The sequence below is a fragment of the Cervus elaphus genome, chromosome 9, assembly GCF_910594005.1.
Source record: "Cervus elaphus chromosome 9, mCerEla1.1, whole genome shotgun sequence".
In the NCBI taxonomy this organism is placed as follows: Eukaryota; Metazoa; Chordata; class Mammalia; order Artiodactyla; family Cervidae; genus Cervus; species Cervus elaphus.
Window position 1 is genome coordinate 109,672,379 of NC_057823.1, and position 27,688 is coordinate 109,700,066.

General features: G+C 43.0%; 1 protein-coding gene across 1 annotated transcript; it reads right to left on the bottom strand.

Moving 5' to 3' along the window:
- Positions 1-202: 202 nt before the first annotated feature.
- Positions 203-20,209, bottom strand: LOC122700843 (histone-lysine N-methyltransferase PRDM9-like). Its single transcript, XM_043913867.1, has 10 exons — positions 20,134-20,209; positions 19,612-19,728; positions 19,196-19,303; positions 14,983-15,032; positions 13,078-13,234; positions 12,144-12,245; positions 4,824-5,095; positions 3,469-3,536; positions 2,211-2,404; positions 203-531 (listed from the first exon to the last, which is right to left on the bottom strand). Exons 1-10 carry the CDS (start codon positions 20,207-20,209, stop codon positions 203-205), a joined length of 1,473 nt encoding a protein of 490 aa, XP_043769802.1.
- Between the last annotated feature and the right edge of the window lie 7,479 nt (positions 20,210-27,688).

Genomic DNA, 27,688 nt, shown 5'->3' on the forward strand with positions numbered 1-27,688 from the left:
CTGAAGCTTCGCCCACACTCCCCACAAACATAGGGCTTCTCCCCTGTGTGTGTCCTCTCGTGTGTGGTGAGACTTGACCTGTCCTTGGAGGCTGGCCCACACTCTCCGTACGTGACCCTCATATTCCCTGATACCCCTGCCCCCGTGAGCAATGTGCCTGTGTCCTCTGGATTCAGATTCTGGCTTGTGCTGGGCTCGTCTTTCATTCTCTCATGCACCCCAGAAACACCATTTGTCCTCTGCATGAGTAGGAAGAGGCCCTTGAAATCCTCTTCAGCCTTATGCTTTTCAGCAAATGTTGGCGCCTGTCCTTGGCCTCCTGACTCTCAGGTTTGTCGCTTGGGCTGTGTGGATCTGAATATCGCTGATTTTGATTGCCCTGGCAGGGATCCTCTGGTTGGAGGAGGTCTCTTTCAGATGGTCTCAGGAGGGTCTGAGAGGGGTGACTGCGTTGGGCGTGTTGGCTGAGGAATTTCTGACTGGAGAAGGCCAGAGAGCAGGAGGCACATGGGTGGATCTTGGGCTTCGGTTCTGCTGAAAGAGGAAGCTTTTGGTCAGGTAGCTGGTTTGCCGTGGTCAGGCCCTCCCCACTAATCATTTAAGTGTTGACAGTGCACGATTTGTCTCCCATCGTGTGTGTCTTTATAGTCCCTTTTTCCACTCCACTCTTATTCTCTACATCTACAGAAATCCAGGAAATTGGTCTCAGGGGCCTTTTCTACATATCACCCAGATAGGGACCTTCCAGCAACATCAGAGGCAGCGTCTCTCCTGATAAAGGTGGATCTGTAGGGAATTTCCCTGTGTGTAAGTGTCTGAAATGTCACGTCACAGTGGCCACAGATATTTACCCTACTGAGGGATAAGGCTTGATGACTTAGGTGGAATCTCCTGAGTGGCTCCCTGTGAGGGAAAAGGGTCTATTAAGTTAGGGGCGCCTGGCCTGGAGTTCTCTGCATATGGGAGGCAGCACAGGGGGTGGTTACAGCAGGTGTGGGTAAATCTGACTTTGTGGCTCCTTGTTCAAAGAGCAGCCTTTGTGCCGATCTCTGCAGGAAGTGGGTTTGAGACTGGACGAGACTGAGCGGCCCAGGTCCCACTGACTACAGGTCTCTGGCTCCTGCTGCCCAAACTGGTTCACAAATTATTCCTCTCTCAGTTTCCCATAGATCATAAAATAAAGGCATATCCTTTCTCAAGCCTCAGCAGTACTCATACCTCATTTATTTCATTCAGGCTTAGTCCATTTAACGTGCACTAGGAAGCCCTATTTAAAAATACATCTCCAGCCAGAGTCTTCACATCCTCACTCCCAAGCATATTAAGCTAGCCCACTCTCCCCTCATGTCTGGCAATGAACTGACCTCTGAGGGGACTCACCGCTGCTGTCTCTTCCCAAAAATGAACCAAAGCATCGTCTTAGCAGAGAGAACATGATGCTTGCAGCTGAAAGACGTGCGGTTGTTCTGTGTCACCCAGGAGGACCCCTGGGGCCTGCACGTGGACACAGGCCCTGAGGCTTCCGTGGCCCATCCAACCTCCTTCTTCTCCCTCTGTGCTTCCTCCCGCGACCCCTGGCATGGCCTCTCTTCCCGGCCCTGGGGCTGAGGCACTGGCTGCTCCCCTGTCTGGAATCCTTTCCCACGGGTGTTATCTCTGCACAGACCCTGCCCCACCATCCTGCACCACACCCCACCCTCTGCTCACGCTGACCCGAGGCACGTTCCCTGCGCTGGTTTCCCTCAGAGCACCAGCCCCTGTCTGGTATGAAGCCTGTGCTGCCCCAGGGCAGTGGTTCTGTCTGTTTCGGTGCGTGGAGCCCCATCTGGCACAGAGTATGAACTCACATGACAACAAACTGGAACAGTAACTGAATGCACATCACTGTACATGTGTTGCTTAGAAATGGGAGGAAATGAGGAAGAAATAGGTAAAGGGCAGAAAGCTGGTAAGTGCTGGAAATGTTGCTTTTTGCTGCTAAGCCTTTCAGCAGAAGGTGATGTGACACATTTTTTTGCATGAAATATTAAAAATTAGAACTAGCATTTTTAATATAGTAATTTTTCCTAACAATCATATGACAAGAATAAAATTCTGAGGCATTTTAATTGCAATTCAACTGACTTTGGACTGGATTGTACTCTGCTCCGAAATCGGACCACGGAGGCTCCCAGGATGGGGTGTGGTGCTGGAAGAGGGCTGACACTCACCTCTCTCGGCCGCGAGCTCACTCTTCCCCCTGCTGTTCCGCTTGATGCCAAGGTCCTGACCACACTCATCCCCGTACCAGACCAGCAGCTCACAGCCCGGCCTGACCACCTGGCAGGTTCGGTAGAAGATCTGCCCGTGATACTGGAAGGCCACCAGGTTCTGCTCCTCGTCGTCCCGGGCACAGTTCACATACCTGGGGTCGAGACGGGGAAAGGGAAAGAAACCTCAGGTGATGAGTGCCCTCCACTCTCCGACCATGCCCAGCTCCTTGCCTTCCACCTCTGAGGCCGCCCCTCATGTGGACCTTCTGTTCACACCTTCGGCCAAGCCATGTGAATTCCCATGCTTTTTCTTCTTACCTAATTAGCCATTTTTCCAGAGCCCAGTTCCAGATTCATCTCCACCTGAACTGTCCTTGAGGCTGGTGACATCCAGCTCCTCTAAACTCTGAATTAAGTTCTCTTCCATCCACAGGACTTGGTGCTCCTTGGCTAACACGCAGCCCTCAGCAGTCACCCCAGCCTGCCTTCTCTCCCGAGGCTTCTCTCCCCACGTGTATCCAGGGTCCTATTTGCTTGCCCATCCCCTCCCACGGAAACTTGGAGAGAGCGCTGATATAGCTTGAGATACGGAACAGTAATTGTTTGTTCACTGTCTGCCTGCCCTGATGAAAGGAGAGGCCCTGAGAGAATGGCCCCATTCAGGGCCATCCTGCCCCCCATTCCTTCCGAGGCCTCAGGGCCCACTTCTCACTGGAACCAAGCCTGAGGAGGTTGTTGCACACATAGAGTCAAGGTCTCCTGTATTCGGTTATCCTGGCACTGTGTAGTTACTCAAAGAAAGAAAAATTAAGGTTACTGTTCCTGAAATCAATTGGCTAATATCTGTCTGCAGTATGTTCTCCAAAAGGACATGGGTTGTGTGATCTGCTTCAGTAACGAAGTTCACTGTCTAAACTGAAACATAAAGTGCGTGGTAAGTGTCCATTAAGTGAGTTAAAGTGTCCCTGGTGAATCTAGACTCCTCAAGTTGTTTTCAACTACACCAGTTTTGTTCAGCATATAGACTTGTATCTTGACGGCACATGCCATATTTTTATTTCCTTCTTTCTAGTGTCTTTTGAAATGAGAGAGCATGATATGGAAGGAAAAGAGGAAGGAAGATGTGAAAGCTGTTGAGGGAGCCGGGTTGAGAAGGAAAGGGGCGTGGGATGGAGGGAGTCTCACTGTCTACACACTGCAGACTCACTGCCCTCACCTCATCCAGTTGGCCCAAGACGTCTCCTTTCCATCCACATACTCATAGCAGTTCCTCCCTTTGGTGATCTGAGTGTCAGAGAAAGAGTTACAAGCTTTCCTCTTTCTTTTATTTTTTCTTGGTAGGAAGATATAGAAGAGCTATTTCCCTGTGTAGTCATTGGTGCTTTTCAGCCTGCATGGATTCACCTGCCAGTCGGACCACAAGGTAAGCCCCTTACTCATCATTGGAAGTCTGAGTCTCTTGGTTCATTGAAGGCAAGGGCTCCACAAGGGAGGAGTCACTTCTGTGTGTCTGTACTACTGTGTTCCCACCTCTCCTCAGACATTTAGATACAGGTCCTGAGTGTGTGTACACAGTGGTCCCACCTCTCCTCTGACCTTTAGAGGTCCTGAGTGTCTGTACACTGTGTTCCCACCTCTCCTCTGACCTTTAGATAGAGGTCCTGAGTGTCTGTACACTGTGGTCCCACCTCTCCTCTGGCCTTTAGATAGAGGTCCTGAGTGTCTCTACACTGTGTTCCCACCTCTCCTCTGACCTTTAGATAGAGTTCCTGAGTGTCTGTACACTGTGGTCCCACCTCTCTTCTGACCTTTGGATAGAGGCCCTGAGTGTCTGTACACTGTGGTCCCATATCTCCTCTCATCTTTAGATAGAGGTCCTGAGTGTCTGTACACTGTGGTCCCACCTCTCCTCTGACCTTTAGATAGAGGTCCTGAGTGTCTGTACACTGTGTTCCCACCTCTCCTGTGACCTTTAGATAGAGGTCCTGAGTGTCTGTACACTGTGGTCCCACCTCTCCTCTGGCCTTTAGATAGAGGTCCTGAGTGTCTCTACACTGTGGTCCCACCTCTCCTCTGACCTTTTAATAGAGTTCCTGAGTGTCTGTACACTGTGTTCCCACCTCTCCTCTGACCTTTAGATAGAGGTCCTGAGTGTCTGTACACTGTGGTCCCACCTCTCCTCTGACCTTTGGATAGAGGTCCTGAGTGTCTGTACACTGTGGTCCCATCTCTCCTCTCATCTTTAGATAGAGGTCCTGAGTGTCTGTACACTGTGTTCCCACTTCTCCCCTGATCCTTAGATAGAGGTCCTCTGTCTCTGTACACTGTGGTCCCACTTCTCCTCTGACCTTTAGATAGAGGTCCTGAGTGTCTCTACACTGTGGTCCCACCTCTCCTCTGACCTTTAGAGGGAAGTCTTCTGTTGACGCCCAGGGCACACAGTACCCAGGGCTGACTGTGTCATTGCTGACCATGTTATCACCATGTGCGTCCTTGCATGTAGACATGAAGTACCCCCCACCACATACAAGCCATTAGAGGCCAGAGGACAGGGAAAGGGGTGCTTCTCACCAGCCAGGCGTATCCACTGTTGGCGGCCTCTTCACCGTCTGTGATCTGGCCCTCATAGGGCCCAAAGTGCAGGCCCAGCGGCAGATCGGACGCCTCGTTCCACACTCCAAGCCCAGCATCAGGAATGCCCGACAGTCTGATGCTCAACCCAGGGGGCAGAGTGAGGGCTGAGCGGTTGGCATGCCCCTTTTCCACTGCACAGTCCTTTACAAAGGTTGGGGGCCCATGGGCAGCACAGCTGTTGATGAAGAAGTTCTGACACTCCTCACAATCTGGAGGTGAGAACAGGGATGAGAGGAGTTATAGTGATGTTGCTGGTCGTAACGACCTCCTCGAAAGAACTGGGGCACTCATGGTGTTAGGGGAAGCACACTGGTTGAGACCGCCCACCCTGGTCAGGCACCATAGTAACCATTTGCATGAGTTGTTTTATGACAGGAGATCCTGATAAGGAATACGGAACTAATAAGCCACCACCAACCGGAAGAGTTCGGGAAAGATCAAAAGGAGACACCGCATGTCTGTCCACTTCCCGGAATCCCTCTCGCTAGCATCCACCTTGGCTGTGGGATGCGTCAGCCATCAGGAAAGGCTCTGAATTAAAATGATTCACCAAAGATCACCCGGAAACTAATCCATCACCATAAAACCTGAGACTGTGAGCCACGAGGCAGAGCAGTTCTCCTGGGTTCCCTTACCTCCTGCTCTCCGCTCAGGTGCCCTTTCCCAACAAAATCTCTTGCTTTGTCAGCATGTGTCTCCTTGGACAATTCATTTCCGAGTGTTAGACAAGAGCCCAGTTTTGGGCCCTGGAAGGGGTCCCCCTTCTTGCAACAAATGGCGACTCTGGTGGGACTCTTCTTCGCTGAGACTGATATCCTTACCACTCGGGGTACTCAGGGCCCACCAGCTTGCCTGCCAATGGGCCAGACCCAGCGGCTGCAACTGGGACCTTTTTGTCCCTGGTCTTCTCCTGATGCAGACAACTGGCCAGAGTGCCCCAACCGGTAAGGAACAAGAGACTTTGTTGACCTCTCCCCTTCCCTCTCTCTTTCCTCTCCCTAGCCCTTCCTATCCTTCCCATTTTTTCTAGTCCCCTGGTCCTGGACGCAGGAATCTGGTTGAAGGGCCTCAGCTTGAGCTGAGGATTGGAGACCTATCACCTCCTCTTGGCAGAGAACTCGAATTTTCTGGTCTGGTTTCTGGTAGGGCCGGGTTCCAGTCCTCCCTTTTCTGGAAGCCCAGGGAAAAGTCCCGTAATGCCTGGGTGTCTGTAGGTGGCAGGAGACGTCTGTAAGGCCACCCCTTTTGTCCCCCTTTCCCGCCTCCTCCTCCTTCTTCTTTCAACCTGGCTTCCTTTCCTCCTTTTGAAATCTTTGAAGACATCTGAAGTTTGGTGTCTCTATGGAAAGTTTTCTGAGAGACTGTATTCTTGTATTTAAGGGAGTGTCTGATGAGGACTGCCAGGTTTATATGTGTGTGTTTTAACTCTGCTCTGTGTTGTGATTTGTGATGGCCATTTTGCTTTGTCTGGCCACCATTTAGACCTGCTGCCATTTTGTTAGAATTTGATTTTCTTTCCCTGTGCCTTAAGACCAGGGCTCTCAGGAACACTTATATAGACCATCTCTAACTCATGAGACTGAGAGAAAAAGGAAAAAAGCCTTTAAAAATGTTATTTATTTCAACTTTTTTATAAACTAGTAAATTTTATATTGTAATATCTAATTCATGACCTAACTTAGAAAATGAAGCTAGATCTTGCACTGTGTCTGTCTAAATATGTTTTGGTATGTCTTTGTCTCTGGGTAATATTTTTTTAGGTTTATTTGTAAATTAGCTCTATTTAATTGGCTTAAAAAAAGGTAAGTGCTTACAAATCAAATAATTCTAAATTAAACAATAAATTCCAGGTTTAGGTGAACTGGGAAATATTCAGTACTAAATACCTGATATTAATGTTTTTTGTTGACCTATCTAATATAGACATGTCTTAGAGTAATTAACATCAAGTAGAATATTTTCATTGTACCTAGGTTTAATATAAGTTAAATATTATACCTGTTACAAGTTTGTCAACAAGGAAATTACCTCGAGTGAAAAAACTTCTAAAAAATGTAAATGAGGTATGAGTTTGTATATAAACTCTATTAAGAATAATTATTCTTTAAAAATATCTGTCTACAATAGTCTCTCCAGATTGGAGTAACTTGAATTTCTATGTGTCGTGCTAAACTAAGTATTGGAAGTCTATTAAATAATTATGTCATTTCCAAATGAAATAAAATTTTGAAACATTTACTACTAAACACTGATTTCCTTTTACAGAAAAACTAAAGAGATTTGGGACTATAAATGAATAATGTTTGATGCCATCCTAAAATGTTTTAAGAAAGCAAGGGTTTTAGAAATTATCACTGGTATTTATGCTCACCAATCTATAAAATGCTAATATAAAAGTTAGCTCTTGGTTGCTAAAGGAAAGCAGGAAGTGTGCTTTCAGTAAAAAAGTATGAAAAAATACTAAAAAGAGTTATGCATGATCAGGATTTTCTAAAATTGGATTACAATTAGTTAGATAAATGGATTTTGTTAGGAATGACAGGGTCATAAGAAAACTGGTTAGAGCCACTTAGGTCCAAGATGGCGGAGCTGACTTTCACTAGACCTTGAGCCTTGGTATTTACGCCCATTGCGACATATCAACAAGCTAAATGATACACCCATCAACATTGACTAAATCTGACCAAATGTTCTAAACGCTTTTAATTGATCTTTTCAATGAAACTTCCTAAATCGAATTCTTTTGAAGTTCCTTTGACATCTAGCTAACTTTGGGGTGCTTCAGAGGGCCCCTGAAACATCCCAAAGAGAGATATTAAACTGTGTTTATTTGGTTGGTTAAATTACATGAAAAAGATTATCAAATGAGTAATAAATCTGCTCATGTTATAATGTATGATAAAATTACTAATACAGATATCCTAGAAATTATATGGAGTTCTTAACCTTTTGATATGTCTTGGTGTTCTAATTAGAAACCTGATGACTTCAGAAAAGTTAACAAAGGACTGAATGAACCAGTGAATATGCTTATAACTTATGGTTTCTATCTAAAAAAATTACAGGTTTGAATCTTGTGTTTTCTGGGAGTAAGGAAAACCTTCCTCTCAAACTAATTATGAAAATAATTTGGTAAAATTATACGTTATGAACAAAACAATTATATTTTCTCTCTATCTGACTCCTCCAGAAATTTGGAACTCTTAGGTTTCCAGTAAGTTTATCAAATGAGCTAGGAAGGTTATCTCACTAACAGGTAGAAAAATATCAAGGAATTTTTGAGACCTTAAAAAGGGAAGAGTTCACCTAAATTTGTTAGACAAAATCTGTGATAAGCCTTTGGTGTGAGTTTCCCAGCCCTGTTTTATATTAAAAGTTCAGTCTGAGATTCTATAAATGTTTCAGCAAAATAAAAAGTCTATTAACATTTATGGTTATATAAATCATTAGACCAAAATTAGTGAGAACAGACCTGTTTTGCAAACAAACTAGCCTTAATTTGGTTATATTTGATAAAAATGAGGGTAACTTTAGGAAAAAAAAAAAGATATTTCAAAAAATGTTAAATCTCAGTTAATGGAGGTCTGCATGTAGTAAGACTCATTTCTTAGATAGTTCTTTGCTGTTCTGTGATATTAATGTAAAATTTAATTGAATTCTTAAAGAACACCCTAAGTTTGTTTCTGAAGCTTATCTCAGTAATCTATCTTTGGATGAAGATCAGATGCCTCATGACCTGCAACCAGGACTAGAAAAAGACATAATTTAGGAGACTGTCTCCAACCTGGATAGAAGGGCTTTTTATCAGGTACTCTTAACTAGCTCATGCACAATGAAACTGAAGGAAAATTAACTCTTAGATTAATTCCCACTTCCAAAGGCCCCTACACTGGATTGGTCTATAGAAAAGACAGCCGACCTGATCTCACCTTCAAATGATGCTCAAACAGGAAAAACTACACTACACCAGGATGAAAAGACAACTACATCAGAGGTAGGCAGCTTGCCCAAGATGCTGGATCTGCTTCGTATGATCATTTGTAATGTTTTCTTGACTTCTTAGACCTTTGCATATAAATCAAATGCTTTTCTTTCATAGGCCTGATCCTATGCTAGTTTTAGAAATCAATCCAATTGTTGGGTTTGTGGCCAATTACCTGTATCCAATTCTGGGTTACCTTGGTAAATTTCTCTACTATAAGACTCTAACTGGTTGGCCCTGAAAAAATTTACTTTAAAAAAAAAATTATAGTCATATTCAGGTCACTGTGATGCTACTAGACGGGATCCCCTCACTGGGCCAATTAATAATGCCTGCTCTGACTCTGGCCATAAATTTGAGCTTTTTTCTATCACTCAGGCTTAATCAGAGCAACAAGAAAAGTTTCAGCAAAAAAAAAAAAAAAAAAATCTCCCACAATTATGAGAAGGATTTATATAGATAACACCATGCTATGGTAATTTAGGTTTAAAGTCTCCTCTGTGTTGGAAACAATTCAATCATACTAAGGATAATCTGTCTAGTAACACTAAAAAACTGGGCTATGTGCCTTATAGACGGTGGTGCCAATGTATAATTTCCCTGAAAGATAAAGATTTGTACAGAGTAGACTAAGTCAGACGACCTGAGTTATACTGGGCTATGTGCCTTATAGATGGTGGTGCCAATGGATAATTTCCGTGCAAGATAAAGATTCGTGCAGAGTAGACTAAGTCAGACGACCTGGGATATACTGGGCTACATCTAATGGAAGCTCTTAAGTCTTACTTGTGACTTTACTAATACTGCTGGCTATGCTCTTTGTATTTCACCTGTTTTACAAAACTGCTATTTCTTACACTGCCAAATGTGTGACTGAGGCCTCTGATAAAATAATATATAGTTCCCTATGAGATCGATGATGATAACAGTGTAACTCTAGATATGAAAAAAAGCAACAAGAGGGAATGTCTTCCTGGACCAAGAGGCTAGTAAGACAGGTGGTCCAGAGAATTTTGGATACTGTTTAATGGCCTAGTCCAGTAACAGCACATTGAGTGGCCTGTTAACAAAATCTTTGCCAAACCTGAAAATGGACATTCTCAGCACCATGGGGTAAAATGGTCATGAAATGCCCCCCTCAAAATCATGGTCAAGTTTATGAGCAAAAAGGGGCTCTGCCAACTTAAGATTGACACTTGCCATCTACATCTACAGAGATTAAATCACGGCCTGTGCAACTGCTGACTTTCAACAGCCCTGAAAGGAGTTCAGGGTGAAAATCAGGAATGAGGCACTCGGTGCTCTGAAAAAAAACTGGCAGAACAGGCCTTCAGATAGTTAGATCTTTTCAAGAGATTTTATGAGTCCCAATTCTTGCATCTTCTCATACCTAGAGAAACACTGACGTCAGTAATGGTGCCATCTGCTTTGGCTATTAAGGAAAATTTTACAACTAAAAGTCAAAATAGAGTACTCAGCTATGGTTCAGACATCCTGGAAAATAACCTGGTGTTGCTATGGGTGTAATTTCAGATTAGACGTTATATTGCTTGAGTTTTCTGAGTCATGTCAGGCTTAGATGCCACCATTCTCAAAACAATGTCTGCTGGATGCTAATAGCTTCTACCTTACTTTTTATAAAACTAGACAACTGGCCACCTGGCTAAAAGTCTCCCTGAAGTGCCAGGACTAGACTGGGTTTCAGGCCTATTCTTAAAAAAAAGAGATTTATTTTGTCTATTAAAATTCCAGTTATCCCTCCTCCAGCTACTACTAATTGGGTCTGTTACAAAAAACTGGCAGACCAAAAGATTGAGATTTTAATCATACAAGGCTCAGATCTAGGACTTAGAACTCAGGAATACTTCCAAGTCAGTGTCTCTTCTCCAAGCTGAGGCGGTCCTATGCCCCATTTTGACAAAAACTTATCACAGTCATAGTTGCCCTGTTCCCTAAATTAAAACTGAGCAGGACTCTGTGGGTGTCGACTCTGGAGTACAGATCTGCTGTGGGTTCTCCATTTCTTATCTGTAAGATACAGGCTTCATTCAGCCTCCTTGACCTTCCCTGAGTTCCAAAGGGTGGATTCAAACGATTGCAAATCAGGGAAGGGAGAGAATACAGAAACAGGAGAAACAATCAAATGGTGGTACAGCCTTGAGACAGGGTCCTGGTTCCTACTCAAAGAAATACGCATAACAATGTCTTTTGAGCTCTTCTACAGAACTGGAGCCAACACCCAGGTGGAAGATGGTAACTTCAGACTAAACACAAGATTCCTGGAGCACAGCTCTGTTCCTTCACCACCAGCCAACCAAAAAAAAAAAAAAAAAAAAAAAGTCACAAACCCTGCAGCCCTCACTCCAAATGTTGCCTCCTATTTCTGGGGACCAGTGATGACCATCCTGTAAGGTCTCCTGTTTGGCCCCTGTCTATTTCATCTCTGAGAGGCGCCAACAGTTTCAAACTAAATTGCTGTTATTACAAGAGTAAAAGCTGGTTTCAGATATAGAACACCCCATCTTAGATCAGGGAGAGAGAGACTTCTGCTCTGCTAGGCAGGCCTATACCCAGGCACAACAGGAAAAATTTACAGAAGAAAGAGACCTCCACCCCAATTCCCAAGAAGCATCTTGAGTATAAAGTCTCTCGGGGGGGAGTTGTTAGGGGAAGCACACTGATTGAAACTGCCCACCCTGGCCAGGCACCACAGTAACCATTTGCATGAGTTGTTTTATGACAGGAGATCCTGATAAGGAATACAGAACTAATAAGCCACCACCAACCGGAAGAGTTCGGGAAAGGTCAAAAGGAGACACCGCATGTCTGTCCACTTCCCAGAATCCCTCTCGCTAGCATCCATCCTGGCTGAGAGATTCGTGCGCCACCAGGAAAGACTCTGAATTAAAATGATTCGCCAAAGACCACCCGGAAAATAATCCCATCACCATAAAACCTGAGACTGTGAGCCAGGAGGCAGAGCAGTTCTCCTGGGTTCTCTTACCTAGTGCTCTCCACCTGGGTGCCCTTCCCAATAAAATCTCTTGCTTTGTCAGCATGTGTCTCCTTGGACAATTCATTTCCGAGTGTTAGACAAGAGCCCAGTTTCGGGCCCTGGAAGGGGTTCCCCTTCCTGCAACAATGGCATTTGGCCTCGATCCTGCACCCCAAGTCATAGAGGAAGGGGATGACCGGGGGACCAGATGGTGAGGTGAGGTTAGTGGACCAAGGCCTCGTAGCCCCTTCTCCGTGAGTGGGCCAGCAGGGTCACTCACAGAGGTAGTCGTCATCCTGGGGCTCGCTGACCTCTTGGTACACGTGGCCCTTTCTTTCCCGTAGACTGTACCTCCTCACTCCAGTCTCCTTTCTTCTGAGTTCTAAGATGGAGAACAGAAGCTAAGCAAGGCTGATGGGGTCTGGGGAGTTAGTCCCTGTTTTATCAGAAAGTGTGAGTTCTCCTACCTGTCCATCTATACACTTTGTTAAAACTTTCTTACATGTATTTTTCAAACTTTTACTTTTGTAATTTTATGTTTTGATGTTACATTGTTTATTTCTTGGCCACACTGCATGGCTTGTGGGATCTTAGTTCCCCGACCAGGAATGGAACCCACACCTCCTGCAGTGGGAGTGTGGAGCCTTAACCACTTCACCCCCAAGAAGTCCCTTCTCTATACTTTCTTTCTTCTCCCTTTAACTACAGGTTCAGGAGACTGAGGCTCCACTGACCACAGATGCCCAGTTCAGTGATAGCATCCTGCACTTCCCGTTAGTAGGTTTAACTTCCAAACCTTCCTACTTAGGAAATAGTTCACCGACACATCTACTCAGAAAACATATGTCAAGGGCACATGACATGTAAGGGCACATGAGCAGAGATCTGGGCATAAACACTAACAAAGCACGGTTCCCATCATCACAGCTGGATTTATTGAACTACTTGTAGATGTCAGACTTTTGCATTTAATGTAAGACTTTCAAGCATCATATGAGTTATGTATCCGTATCTTCACTTTCCAGATAGCAATCGGGACCTCAGAAAATGTATAAGATTTTCCCAAGGCCCCAGTGCTAACTTCATGTCTCAGATCAGTCCAGCTTAAACCCATGCCTACCCAAAGTCCATGCCACACACCTAGGTCACACTTATTAGTTTTTCTACAGGGATTAGAGGAACTAATTAGAGGAAGTCCCCCAAATTTCTCTTACCGACTTTTTGTCTGGGGTGCTGTCCAGGGGTCCTTGCTTTTCTGTGATGGGGCACTGGTTTCTGAGCCTGCTTGGAGCCACTTGTCTTCAGCGATTTTGCTGCTCCCGGCAATTCTTTCAAACTAGATTCCTTACTTAATGGTGCCCTGGACATTCTCTTCCATGTGAGTAAGAGACAACATGCAGTTCTTTAGTTCTTTAGGACTTTGTGAAGTGTTTTCACATGCATGACTTTAGTTAATACTTTGACAATTCTTAGAAATACCTGATTTGGAGGGGGGTGGGTCTGAACACTGGAGTGTAACAAAAGGACCTAGGTGGATAGTGAATCAAAACTAGAATCCATTTCTTAAGGTTCTTCCCCTTCAACTTTCTGCATAAAATTGAGAGCAAGGCAGGGAGAATAGCTGGAGGTCAGGGAAAGAAGAGGGTAAGAACTCGTAGAGAGAATCGGGGTTTCTATTAATTAGTGGCCCTTTGATGGACGAGGAAGTATGGAAAATTACAGAGGGGAAAAACCACATCTGGAAAATAAGGTGACAAAGCAGTGAGATTAAGAAGAGAAAAGACGATCGGCAGAAACACATTTAGACAATAAAGAAAATGAGATGAAAGTTGCAGGTTGCCATGTCCTAGAGACAATATTTGGAATTAAAGTAGCTGGTCTCATCAGTTCTCCTTGAATAAGGCTGTATGACTAGCTGGTTCTGCTCAGTTTCCTGATCCATTAATTGGTATACAGGCTAATTCCTAATATTATAGGGACATGAAATTTAATAACCTTCACCAAATTGTTTTGTGAGCTATTTAATACAGTAAGAACATGAGCGTACATCCCTGGTATCAATTTATTCCCTAAACTGCATCTATATTTGAAATCTAGCTCACAGATATTATCTTCAGCATTCTTTGACCTTTCTGCTCCTAGATGAATGCTTAAATGTGGAGTCACTCATTCACAAAACATTCAGGGGGCCCTCAGGGGCTTTGAGCTGGGCCTGGACTTCTGAGAATGAATGTGGGTGGGCTAGGCTCTCAAAGCTCACAACACAGGGGTAGGCTAAACAAATGATACCAAACAGGAGAGTTGCCTATTAGAGCTCAGAGGAGGAGCTGTTACTCCTCCCGCAAGAAGGAGCATTTGAAATGATGCCCAGATGATGAGTTTCTACTCAAAAGTGGGTAATCTATGTGACGTCCTTCTGTTATTTTCTTATTTGTTGCTTTTCAGTCATAAACCTGAGGCTTCTCAGGGTTGCGAGTTGCTTCATCTTATTGGAGTGGGAGGCCCTGAGGTAGAGATCCTGTCTCCTTCTTCATCCTGGACCATCCACTCTACAAACTGCCCAGCATGTCCTTAAGCTTCCCTTAGTCAGATGTCTTAGCATATCCCTCCCTAGCACAGCACAAAAGAACTGAGGTTGAAAACATTTCTCAGATGAATGATATAAAGATGTATGAATAAGCTTCATAGAACCATGGAAGCTTTAATCATTTTTTAAGTAGTTTAGAAAAAGTCCTTTGCTTTAGATTGCACTACCAATGATATGGTGATCTTGAGCATATGATCAATCATTTTTTTTTTTTTACCTCAGTTTTGTGATCTATAATGCTGATAGCTATATACCTACTTATAGGTACTATAGGATTGATTTAAGGTTAAGCAAGTTTATTCACATAAAATGCTTAAAGTCTGAAATATTATGAAAATAATGTAGCAACAGAACAGCCTACTACTGCTGTTGTTCTTACTAACTGTAAAGATTGTGATGATGTCAGACAGTGTGCTAAAGATCCAGGGCAGGAAGGCAGCCGTCTCCAGGATCTCTGTGTTTTCTCCTATTCTCACCTGTGCCTGGATCCATGAGGAGGATATTTTGGCAACAGGATTTGGGAAATACTCACCTTCTGGTGTTTACTGTGCTCCACTCTGAAGGCCAAAGAAGAAGGTTTACCTAAAAAATGATGAGAATCAGTGTTTTGGTTGGGAAATGTTTCCAAACTCTGGGTATTCTAATTAAGGACACATAATCCTGAGCCAGAGAGTGACAAGGACAAGGATTACCAAAGGAGGAATGGAAGATGATTCCTGTATCATCAACTCCCATGGTTTCACTAGGAGCATTACATAATTTTCTTAAAATTAAAAAAAAATTATGAAACTTCATCTGTGACTCATCTGATGTTCATAAAGTATCTAATAAATTTAGTAGCCTTTCATGACAAAAGTACTCATCAATGTAGAAATACGAAGAAGTGACTGCAATATAATAAAGGTCATATATTGAAAGTCTACCTCTAATATCATAGTCATCAGTGAAAAGCTGAAAACTTCTACGATCAAGGAAAAAAGGCAAGGATGCCTGATATCTACATTTCTGTTCACCATAATATTAGAACTCCTAGCCAGGGCTTTAGGTTAGAAATGGAAACAAAAGGCTTCCATTTGGAAAGAAAGAGGTAAAATTATGTCTGTTCACAGGGGCATGGTTTTATGTGCAGAAATATCTTTAAATCCACACACACAAAAATCCTGCACAGAAAGTTGCACTGTACAAAATCAACATTCAGATATATTTCCATGCATGAAGAATGACTATTCCAGAAAGGAAAATAAGAAAACAGTCCTATTTATTTTTTTTATTTTTTTAAAGCTATACTGAACAGCTAAATTAAAAAACAATATATTTATTTTTATTTATTTGTTTGTGCCAGGTCTTTGTTGCGGCATGTGGGATCTAGTTCCCTGACTAGGGACTGAACCCAAGTTCTCTGCACTGGGAGTGTGGAGTCTTAGCCACTGGACAAATAATCTTATTTATAATAGCATTGAAAAGAATGAAGTAATTAGGAGTAAACTTAAGGAGATGAGAGACTTATATGTTGAAAACTACAAAATACTGCTGAAAGGAATCTGATGTAAATAAATAGATAGATGTCTCATGTTTATGGATTTAGAGGCTTAATATTATTAAGCTGTTCATACTACCGAAAGCAATTTAAAGATTCAATGCAATTCCTATTAAAATCCCAATGGAATTTTTTTCAGATATAGAAAATCCATCCAACAGTTAACACGGAATCTCAGAGCACCCCAAATAGGCAAAGCAATCTTAGAAAGAACAGCAAAGCTGGAAGCCTCTGATTTCCGAACATACTACAAAGGTACAGGAACCAAAAGAAGGTAGATTTAGCAAAAAATGTATGCTTAGTCGCTCAATCTTCTTGACTTTTTGTGACCTTTTGGACTGTAGCCCACCAGGCTCCTCTGTCCAGGGGATATCTCAGGCAAGAACACTGGACAGTGTTGCAATTTCCTTCTCCAGGGGGTCATCTTAAACCATGGATTGAACCCGCATCTCTGGTGTCCCCTGCACTGAGGGCAAATTCTTCACCTGCTGAGCCACTGAGGAAGCTGGCTGGCATAAAGACAGATATGTCAATCAATGGAACAGAATAGACAGCCAGAAATAAACTCTTGGATACATGGTCTAATGATCCTCATCTAGGGTGTCAGGATAATGGAGAAACTTTAATCCCTATAATGAATGGTGCTGGGGAAACAAAATAACCATATGCAAAATAATGAACATCTTACATCTTGAAGACAAATCAGTTCAGAATGGATTAAAGACCTAAATGCAAGACTTGATAAGACTCTTAGAAGAAAACAAGGGTGAAGCTTCACGACACTGAAATAGCAATGATTTCTTAGATATGGTGCCAAGTGCACAAGTATTAGTACCAAAGTAAAAATAGACAAATGAGATTAATCTTAAAACCTCTGTGCAGCAAAGGACACTGAACAGAGTTGAAAAGGCCACCTACAGGATGGTAGAAAATATTTGTAAAATATGCATCTGATAAGGGGTTACTAAGCATACACCAGTATGAAGCCTACCTATAAGCCAGAAAGAGACCCTGATTGACCATGATGGCACCTTGATATCAAATTTCCACACTCCAGCATTGGAAGAAAACAAATTTCTCTGGTTTAAGGAATGCAGTCTGCTTTGTTATGGCAGTCTGAGCTGACTAACAGTGAGAGAAGGAATTGAATAGACATTTCTCCAGAGAAAATACACAAATGGCCAACAAACATATGAAAAGATGCTCAATATTACTAATCAATAGGGAAATACAAATTGAAACCTTCTGTGATGGGCAATATGTATAAGAAGACAATAGCAAGCTTGGTAAGGATATGGATAAATTGGAACCCTTATACACTACTGTTGGCAATGTAAAATGTTGCAAGCTTTCTAGAAAACAGTATGGAGTTTCCACAGAAAATTAGAACTGCTGTATGATCTAGCAATCCCACTCAAAAGTGTATTTCCATAAAAAATTGAAAGCAAGTTATTGAATAAATAGTGGGCACATGTATGGTCCTTTCTGCATTATTCCCAATGGGCAAGATGTGTAAGCAACCTAAATGTTCATTGGTGGATAAAAGATAAAGATTATATATGAGATATATATTATAGCTCTTATATCCACATGCACACAACAGAATGTTTTGAAGCCTTAAAAAAGAATTCTGTCATATGCTACATCATGGATGGGCCTTGATGATATTTTACTAAGTGAAATGAACCAATCAAAAAAGAGAAATATTGCCCGATTCCACTTCTATGAGGCATCTAAATTAATCAAATCCATGGAAACAGAAAATAAAATCATGGTTGCCAAGGGCTGTGAGGAGGAAGGATTGGAGAATTGTTACTCAGTGGGTTAGGGCTTCAGTCAAGCAAGATGTAACATTTCTACAGATTTGTGGTACAGCAATGTGTATATATATCCCCGGTGACTCAGCGGTAAAATATCCACCTGCAATGCAGGAGATGCAACAGATGCGGGCCCAGTTCCTGGGTTGGGAAGATCACCTGGAGCAGGAGATGGCAATCCACTCCAGGATTCTTGCCTAGAGAATCCCATGGACAGAGGAGCCTGGTGGGCTACAGTCTATGGGTACGCAGAGTCAGACATGACTGAGCGATTAGCACTATGGCCACTAACACTAACGTGCACATAGTTAGCAACAGTGTGCCATACACTCAGAAATTGTTAAAAAGGTAAATAAGGACGTGCAGGTGTATGGTGAACCGAGGCGTATGTATTCCCTGTGAAGAATCTCTCCCTATGTCAAAAGCTTTGCAGACAACCAAGTGTTTGTTTTTCATGTCCCTTTCACTAATTTTAATAACCTCAGGGAACAGAGGGACTTCCCTGTGATCAGTGGATGAGAATCTGCCTGCCAATGCAGAGGACACAGGTTCGATGGCTGGTCCAGGGAGATGCCACTTTCTGCGGGGCAGCTAAGCCTGTGTGTCAGAAACTACAGAGCCTGCATGTGTTCTGCAGTGAGAAGACACTCACCGCAACCAGAGAAAGCCCGTTCACAGCAACAAAGACCCAGTGCAGTCAAAACTAAATAAATAATTTTTAAAAATCTGGGAGAACAGAAATCCATAGATGGAGAATCATAGGACTATCTAAATTGTTTTCTCCAGTCTAGGCACATTAACTCTTCTAAACTCTTTGAGAAGCAGAAGAGGAAGTGAGCTGCTCACTTCTATTTTATAATAAGTGCAATTCATTTTATTTACCTTATGCCATCTCTGGTCAGTGAACTGTCGGAAAGATCATGGAGAATAAATAGTTATTTCCAACCCTTTCCCAGAATCAAAATAAAGAATTAGTTTAACCTTAGGGTAAGAAGATCACAGGTTTTGTTTTATATACATACATAAATAATGTATCTTGATATAATATGTTAATCATTTCCTCTTTGAAGAGATTTAATCCAATAACCAATGAGATTAGTATTAATCTGTTTGGTGAATTTATTTCTAAGGTTTGTTTAACTGCCTTTCACTAAGAATGTTTATCAAGATAATTCTTTTTTAAAAGAGTGATAAATTTTAACCATAAAACTTTTGAGAATTACACTGGAAAACCTATACATTCACCTTCATTCAGGCTAATGTCAATATTCAGCCACAGCCTCTTTGGAATGCTGAAAATTATGTTTTCCTTGCTAATGGCTGAGATGTAGTTGAGACCTAAGCCTAGGCTGGTTTCAGGAAGACACCTCCACATCCTCCTGGGCTCTCACCTTGCTGCCTTGGTGTCCATCCTTCATCAGAATCCTCAGTGTCATCTACCTGGGGCTTGATGACCTGCCTGCGGTGATGCATGAAAGTTGGTCGAGTGGCTCTGAAACCTGGAAAGAAGCAAAACATTTGTCCTAAGAAGGAAAAACAAAGCACAGAAGCAATGGGAAGTATCACAAAGTCAAGGAAATTTGTAGGATGGGCTGGGGGAATCTAGAATAAGGCAAGAGGTGAGCTCTGCACTGCAGGGTCAACCTCCCTTTGGTGCAGAACTGGTAAACATTTCCTCCAGCTTAGTCTCCACACAAAAGGGACCTGTGAGCAGATGAAGCCACCTAAGAGCGGGCCAAGTGAACACTGAGGGTGAAGACCTGCTTCATGTTTCCCAGGCTCACAGGCGCCCAGCACTTCCTGTTACCTATAGCAATCAGCGCTTCGTAGTTTCTTTTCACATTCCTATATCGGATTTTTTCCCATTCTCCCATCTCTTCCCAATCTTCCTTGGAGAAGTATACAGAGATGTCTTTGAAAGCATCTTTGGCCTAAGGAAAATAATAGATTTCATCAGTGATTTACTAATCTAAGTCAGACCTTAGAGCTGGGCCTTCTCCTCCACCTTTTGTGCAGGAGTAGCCTGAAGCTACTGGATGGTCTGTGTGAGACAGGGATGAAGACTTTCCTTCCCGACTGTGTCCTGCTTACCTGAACAAACACTGAGCATTTTCCTAACTCTCCCTGGACACAGAGCAGTTGACGAAGCTAGTGTCCTGTTTTGTCCCACTCCACCCCCCCATCTCAGACAGGACCAGGCCTTCCCATCCTGTGTACAGTCACAGGGGAGTTCACTCAGTTGCCCAGGCAAGCAGTCTGTGGTGCTTCAGGGACCAGCGCCATGTCCTTCCTATAGAGCTGGCTTAGAGCCCAACTTTGCCGCCTCCACCTCTCACCGTGGGCTTCCGCTCTGTTCTCCTGGCATCTCCCTCAGTGCTCTCCTCTGGAGACCTGTTCGGCCTCATGGCCATTGGAGTGCTCAAGGCCAAGGTGCCTGTGGAAGAAGAAGGTGCTGAGATAGCCCAGACCAGTGTCCAGAGCCTGGTCTGTCTGCCTTGGGTGGAGTGTCCAGGGCAGGAAGGTGAGGGGAAAGTCAGGGTGAGGGTATTGGTGGGATGGATGGATCCTGACTAGATATGACAGATCAGCCTAATGTGAACTAGATTTGGTTTCTTTGGTTCCCTACAATTCAGCCCCTCTGAGGGAAGGCACTGGGAGGGATGTGTCTGGGGTGATGGAGGGATTCTAGAGGAGATCTGCGTCCCACAGGCTGAAGTAACTGGGGTCCTCAGACAGAGGGGACTGGGGATCTTTTGGCTGATGTAGAATGCGCAGGGTGAGAAATTTTGGGATCTGTGAGGCTGAGGAAATCGGGTGTTTCTTATTAAGGGACTTTAAGTCTCTGACAGGCAGGACTGTTAGGGTCTTGAGGAGGAAGAGTTTTAAGAGCTTGCAGGCGGAGGGATTCAGGGTCTGCGAGGTTGAGGAAATTTGGTGTCTCTGCGGTGATATTTTTAGGGTGCCTCAGGCTGAGGGGAACTGGGGTTAATCTAGGTATTTGAGGGTTGCAGCACTAGGGGATTTGGTGTTTCTGTGGGTGAAGGGACTTGTAATCCCTGAAGCTGACGAGACCAAGCCCCCTTCAGATTAGGACTCAGGTTGCTCAAAGTTGACAGGATTTCGGGCCTCCCACCCTGGAATTTGAAACCATCAGGCTAAGGGTTTATGAGGGCTGCGCAGGGCGCGTTCCCGTCAGCCTCCCTGCTGTCCTGCCACGCTGCCCACCCTGTCCCCAGGAGCGGGAGAGGTTCAGCGGCGTCCAGTCCTTCGGCGCTGAGGTGAAGTGAAGGGCCAGCAGCCTGCCTGTACCCTGTCAGGCACAAGAGACCAATCGGCGTTGTGACTGAGGCAGTCTGGCCAATAGGTGCCCGGAGGGTGGGGAGCTCGATGGAGGCCCCGCCCCACCTCTCGGGGATTGGCTGCTCTGTGGGCGTGTCTGTCAAGCCTCCAGTGCGCAGGCGCATCGTGGCTGGTTTCTTTGTTTTCAGGCATGGCCGCTTAGGCCTGGGTCCTCAAGTGGGCGGGTTGTCCTCAGGCTGAATGTTTCTTTCCAGTGCCCTCAACTGGTATATCGGCTCCACCAGACTGTAACTGTGCTCCCGGAGTGTATCCTAGGTCCCCCTGTGCCCTACCCTATCAAATCGAGTTTTGGCAAGAACTCTTATGTGGTGAGTACTTCATTATTCAAGGGAAAACGGTGTAATTAGCTACATTCTGATGAGACACAGTATAAACGCCGGTATGGTCAAAGATTTAAACACAACGCATGGAATAAGGATGTTAGAAAAAACTTGGAGGATTTTTAACCTGAAAGTAGAAGTGGCACTGATGAGCCATCTGTATATTTAATGTAGGTATGAGCAGCCTTCAGAAATGAGGTATAAATAAAACCTCAAAGCCTTGCAAGTGTTTTCTGTAAGCCGAGGCATTGATCTGGAGGACTGTGGATCCACTGAGCTGAGATTGCCTGACACCTACTGGCTTCACAAGATAAAACAGGGACACTGTTCCTGGCCCTTAGGTAGCTTTGCTCACAGAAAATTAATGTGATTTCCATGTATTGGAAGCAAAGCGACTGGCTGTAGAATTAGTGTCAAGTGGTGGTTGGGAGTCTGGATGGAGAAATGTTACCAGAAAAGTGAGTTTACCTCTTGGTGGGTGTAGAACCAGAAGGTACAACCCAGCCAAAGCTCATGGGAAGGAAAAGTGTATTACTTGCAGAACTATAGAGAACACCATGGAGCTTTCCAGAGCAGGGTCTTTGTAAACCACAAAGTTGGGTAAGCTTTAATCTATGAGTACAGGCATGTTCCAGCTTCTGTGGTGACTCAGATGGTAAACAATCTGTGCATAGCAGAAGACCTGGGTTCAACCCCTATGTGAGGAAGATCCCAAGAGGAGGGCGGGGCAGTCCACTCCAGTATTCTTGCCTGGAGAATCCCATGGACAGAGGAGGCTGGTGGTCCATGGGGTTGCAAAGATTCAGACATGAGTCAGTGATGAACACTTTAACTTTCCAGGCATGTTCATTAAGGGTCTTGGGCTGTGGGAGACTCCAAGCTTCAGTCGATTAAAGTCTTGAGAGTCAGAAGCAGTCACCATCAGCATCCCTTACATTGCAGCTGGTCTGGTATATATATAGATATCTATTCTTGATATAGATATAGATATCTATTCCTCTTCATATTCTTTCCCCTTATCAGTTCAATTCAGTCTCTAAATCACGTCTGACTCTTTGCAGCCCCATGGAGTGTAGCACGCCAGGCCTCCTTGTCTATCAGTAACTCCCGGAGTTTACCGAAACTCGTGTCCATTGATTCAGTGATGCCATCCAAACTTCTCATCCTCTGTCGTCCCCTTCTCCTCCTGCCCTCAATCTTTCTCAGCATCAGGGTCTTTTCAAATGAGTCAACTCTTCACATCAGGTGGCCAAAGCGTTGGAGTTTCAGCTTCAACATCAGTCTTTCCAATGAAGACTCAGGTCTAATCTCATTTAGAATGGACTGGTTGGATCCCCTTGCAGTCCAAGGGACTCTCAAGTCTTCTCCAACACCACAGTTCAAAAGCATCCATTCTTCAGCACTCAGTTTTCTTTATAGTCCAACTCTCCCATCCATACACGACCACTGGAAAAACCATAGCCTTGACTAGAGAGACATTTGTTAGCAAAGTAACATCTCTGCTTTTTAATATAATGTCTAGGTTGGTAATAACTTTTCTTCCAAGGAATAAGTGTCTTTTAATTTCATGGCTGCAGTCACCATCTACAGTGATTTTGGAGCCCCCCAAAATAAAGTCAGCCACTGTTTCCCCATCTATTTGCCATGAAGTGATGGGACCAGATGCCATGATCTTAGTTTTCTGAATGTTGAGCTTTAAGCCAACATTTTCACTCTCAGCTTTCACTTTCATCAGGAGGCTCTTTATTTCTTCTTCACTTTCTGCCAAAAGGATTGTGCCATCTGCATTGCTGATATTTCTCCCGGCAATCTTGAATCTAGCTTGTGCTTAATCCGTGTACTACATCATTTCTCATGATGTACTCTGCATAGAAGTTAAATAAGCAGGGTGACAATATATTGCCTTGATATGCTCCTTTCCCAATTTGGAACCAGTCCGTTGTTCCATGTCTGGTTCTGACTGTTGCTTCTTGACCTGCATACAGATTTCTCAAGAGGCAGGTCAGGTGGTCTGGTATTCCCATCTTTTTTTAATTTTCCAGTTTATTGTGACTCACAGAATCAAAGGCTTTGGTATAATCTATAAAGCAGAAACAGATATTTTTTCTGGAACTCTCTTGCTTTTTTGATGATCCAGTGGATGTTGGCAATTTGATCTCTGATTTCTCTGCCTTTTCTAAAACCAGCTTGAAGATCTGGAAGTTCACCGTGCATGTATTGCTCAAGCCTGGCTTGGAGAATTTTGAGCATTACTTTGCTAGTGTATGAGATGAGTGCAATTATGCAGTAGTTTGAGCAATATTTGGCATTGCCTTTCTTTGGGATTGGAATGAAAACTGACCTTTTCCAGTCCTGTGGCCACCTCTGAGTTTTCCAAATTTGCTGATAGATTGAGTGCAGCACTTTCACAGCATCATCTTTTAGGATCTGAAATAGCTCAACTGGAATTCCATCACCTCTACTAGCTTTGTTTGTAGTGATGTCTCCTAAGGCCCACTTGACTTCACATTCCAGGATGTCTGGCTCTAGATGAGTGATCACACCATCGTGATTATCTGGTTCATGAAGATCTTTTTTGTATAGTTCTTCTGTGTTTTCTTGCCACCCCTTCTTAATATCTTCTGCTTCTGTTAGGTCCATACAATTTCTGTCCTTTACTGAGCCCATCTTTGCGTGAAATGTTCTCATAAGCATAAGTTTTAAGGTTGCTATTGCAGGGAATGGCCACAAGGCGTCAGGACTTTATCATGCCCAGTTGTGATTACCTTGAAAGTGAAAACTTTCAAGTTTTAACTCAAGACTGTAATTCAATATGGAATGTACCGGAAGAAACAACCAAAAGCTTGTGTGTTCTTTCTGAACTTTCTTATTTATTTATTGTAATAATTTTTAAAATTTACTGGCAGGTCCATGTGGCATGTGGGGTTTTTAGTTCCTTGACCAAGTGTCGAACCCTCGCCCCCTGCATTTGAAGCACAGAATCTTCACCACTGGACTGCAGGGAAGTCCCACTAAGCATTATTTTTTTAAAGTAACCTTTATTTCATATTGTAGTAACATTGATATATCACGTGTTGTTGGTGGCAGGTGAACCGAATGTATTTTCTATTTTTGTTGTTGTCCAGTTGCAGAGTCAGATCTTTTTGTAGGAGCGTTCCTTTTTCTACAGGCCCTGTTATACTGGTAAGACATCTATTTGTATATACATAAGTGTACATTAATGTAAATATCTAGGTACATAGATATGTAAATGTCCAGAGAGAGATATAAATGTCTACGTTTATAGATATACAAATGTCTATATGCATAGAAATATACATTCTAGGTACATAGATGTATAAATACCAAGGTTCATAGAGGCATAAATATCTATACACATAGACATATAAATATATATGTACATATCGACATAACTATCTATGGAAAACAGAAAAAGAGACACAGATGTACAGAACAGACTTTTGGACTCTGTGGGAGAAGGCGAGGGTGGGATGTTTCGAGAGAACAGCATCGAAACATGTATATTATCTAGGGTGAAACAGATCACCAGCCCAGGTTGGATGCATGAGACAAGTGCTCGGGCCTGGTGCACTGGGAAGACCCAGAGGGAGCGGGTAGAGAGGGAGGTAGGAGGGGGGATCGGGATGGGAAATACATGTAAATCCATGGCTGATTCATGTCAATGTATGACAAAAACCACTACAATATTGTAGAGTAATAGCCTCCAACTAATTAAAAAAAAAAAATGAAAAAAAAAGAAAAGAAGTATTCAATTTGTTTTAAACCATGGGCCCCACCCAAACCCAATTAATCAGAAAATTTTGAAGTGGGGCCCTGCAATTCATGTTTTCTAAGCAAGATTTTCAGTTGATTGTGATGCACATGAAATTTTAGAACCTCAGTGGCTGTTTTTTAAAGTCACCTTGGAAAGGGAACCCTCTTACACTGTTGGTGGGAATGCAAACTAGTAGAGCCACTATGGAGAACAGTGTGGAAATTTCTTAAGAAAGTGGAATTAGAACTGCCATATGACCCAGCAATCCCACGTCTGGGCATACACACTGAGGAAACCAGATCTGAAAGAGACATGTGCAACCCAATGTTCATCACAGCACGGTTTACAATAGCCAGGACATGGAAGCAACCTAGATGCCCATCAGCAGATGAATGGATAAGGAAGCTGCGGTACATATACACCATGGAATATTACTCAGCCATTAAAAAGAATTCATTTGAATCAGTTCTAATGAGATGAATGAAACTGGAGCCCATCATACAGAGTGAAGTAAGCCGGAAAGATAAAGACCAATACAGTATACTAACACATATATATGGAATTTAGAAAGATGGTAACAATAACCCTATATGCAAAACAGAAAAAGAGACACAGATGTACAGAACAGACTTTTTGACTCTGTGGGAGAAGGCGAGGGTGGGCTGTTTTGAGAGAACAGCATCGAAACATGTATATCATCTAGGGTTAAAGAGATCAGCAGCCCAGGCTGGATGCATGAGAAAAGTGCTCAGGCCTGGTGCACTGGGAAGACCCAGAGGAATTGGGTGGAGAGGGAGGTGGGAGGGGGAATCGGGTTGGGGAACACATGTAAATCCATGGCTGATTCATGTCAATGTATGACAAAAACCACTACAGTATTATAAAGTAATTAGCCTCCAACTAATAAAACTAAATGGACAAAAAAAAGAAATATACATTCTAGGTACATAGATGTATAAATACCTAGGTTCATAGAGACATAAATATCTATATACATAGACATATAAATATATATGTACATATAGACATAACTATCTATGTATATAGAGATATAAATATCTATTATAGATACATATAGACATAGATATCTATATACATAGACATGTAAATATCTGTATACACGGAGGATGGTTACACAGTGGACAATGAAGGAGACTACCTTATAGACAACATAAGTGATACAGATAGTGGCATTTGTAAGAGCATACTAGGAGAGAGAAACATAAACAATTTCAAACAAAGAGAACACAGCTAAGCAAGATGCATGTGACTAGTTTTAATCTGAGGGCACTAAACCAACAAGTCCACAGCGGGTCAGTAGATGAAGGCAAAGTCTGGAAGGGTGAGACAGTGAAAACAAGTTAAATGTTTCACCTTTGTTTACAAAGTATACCTTATACATTTTTGGATTCATACTTGTTACCTCCTTAAGTATGTATCACCTATATATCCTCATATGCCCACATCCAAACTGTTTCAACTCAAATCAAGCATAACTCCAACTTGTTGCAACTCTAGTTAGTCAATTGTTGCAGTTTCATGAAAAAGACACATTGTGATTCTTTTGTATAGACCAGTGATTGTTAGGATTTCTGTCTAATGTTTTTTTTTTTTTTTTTTTTTTTTGGGTCCTTAGAGATCATTTAAAATTTCCACACTTGTCCCTGCTTCACCTTGTTCTGATTCAGTTGACATTGGAAAAGTTATGGAAAGAGTGTTTAATATAATCTGAACTCACCAGGTATCTATTGTTTGGTGTACATAAAGTTCTGAGAAGTAGACTTCGATGGATGTAAAAGTAAATATTGTGGATATAGAACATAATTAGAAATTGCGAGAGTCATTTGACCAGAGAGCAATCACAATGGATCCACTTCATCTCCCACACCCATGAGGACAAGTTCATCTTGGTAATAATATCAGCAACTGAAGAGTTAAAGTGTTATCACTGTGAAAATTGATTATGAAAAGAAATCTATGGAATGTTTTCATAGATAGGATGCAACTTTCCAAGAGGCTTTAAATTTCAGGTGAATGTTTTATTATTTGAAATCTTGAGTGGATTACAGACTCTGTAAGTTTTACAGACTGTTCATAGTTACATTCTGTTCCATCCCAGAATGAATCCATTACCTTTTGGTTCATGCACTTGTGACGGACTTAATCAGACTTAGAGACAATCTGTGTTGGAGAGTGTTCTAAACCAATGTGTGTGTATCAGCTGCAGGTCTGACAAGAAACACTCACTCTCATGTTGTTGTAGTTGCTGTTCAGTGGCTAAGTTGTGTCTGACTCTTTGTGACCCCATGGACTGCAGCATGCCAGGAATCCCTGCCCATCACCACCTCCTGGAGATTGTTCAAACTGCTGTCCGTTGAATCAGTGATGCCATCCAACCATCTCTTCCTCTGTCATCCCCTTCTCCATTT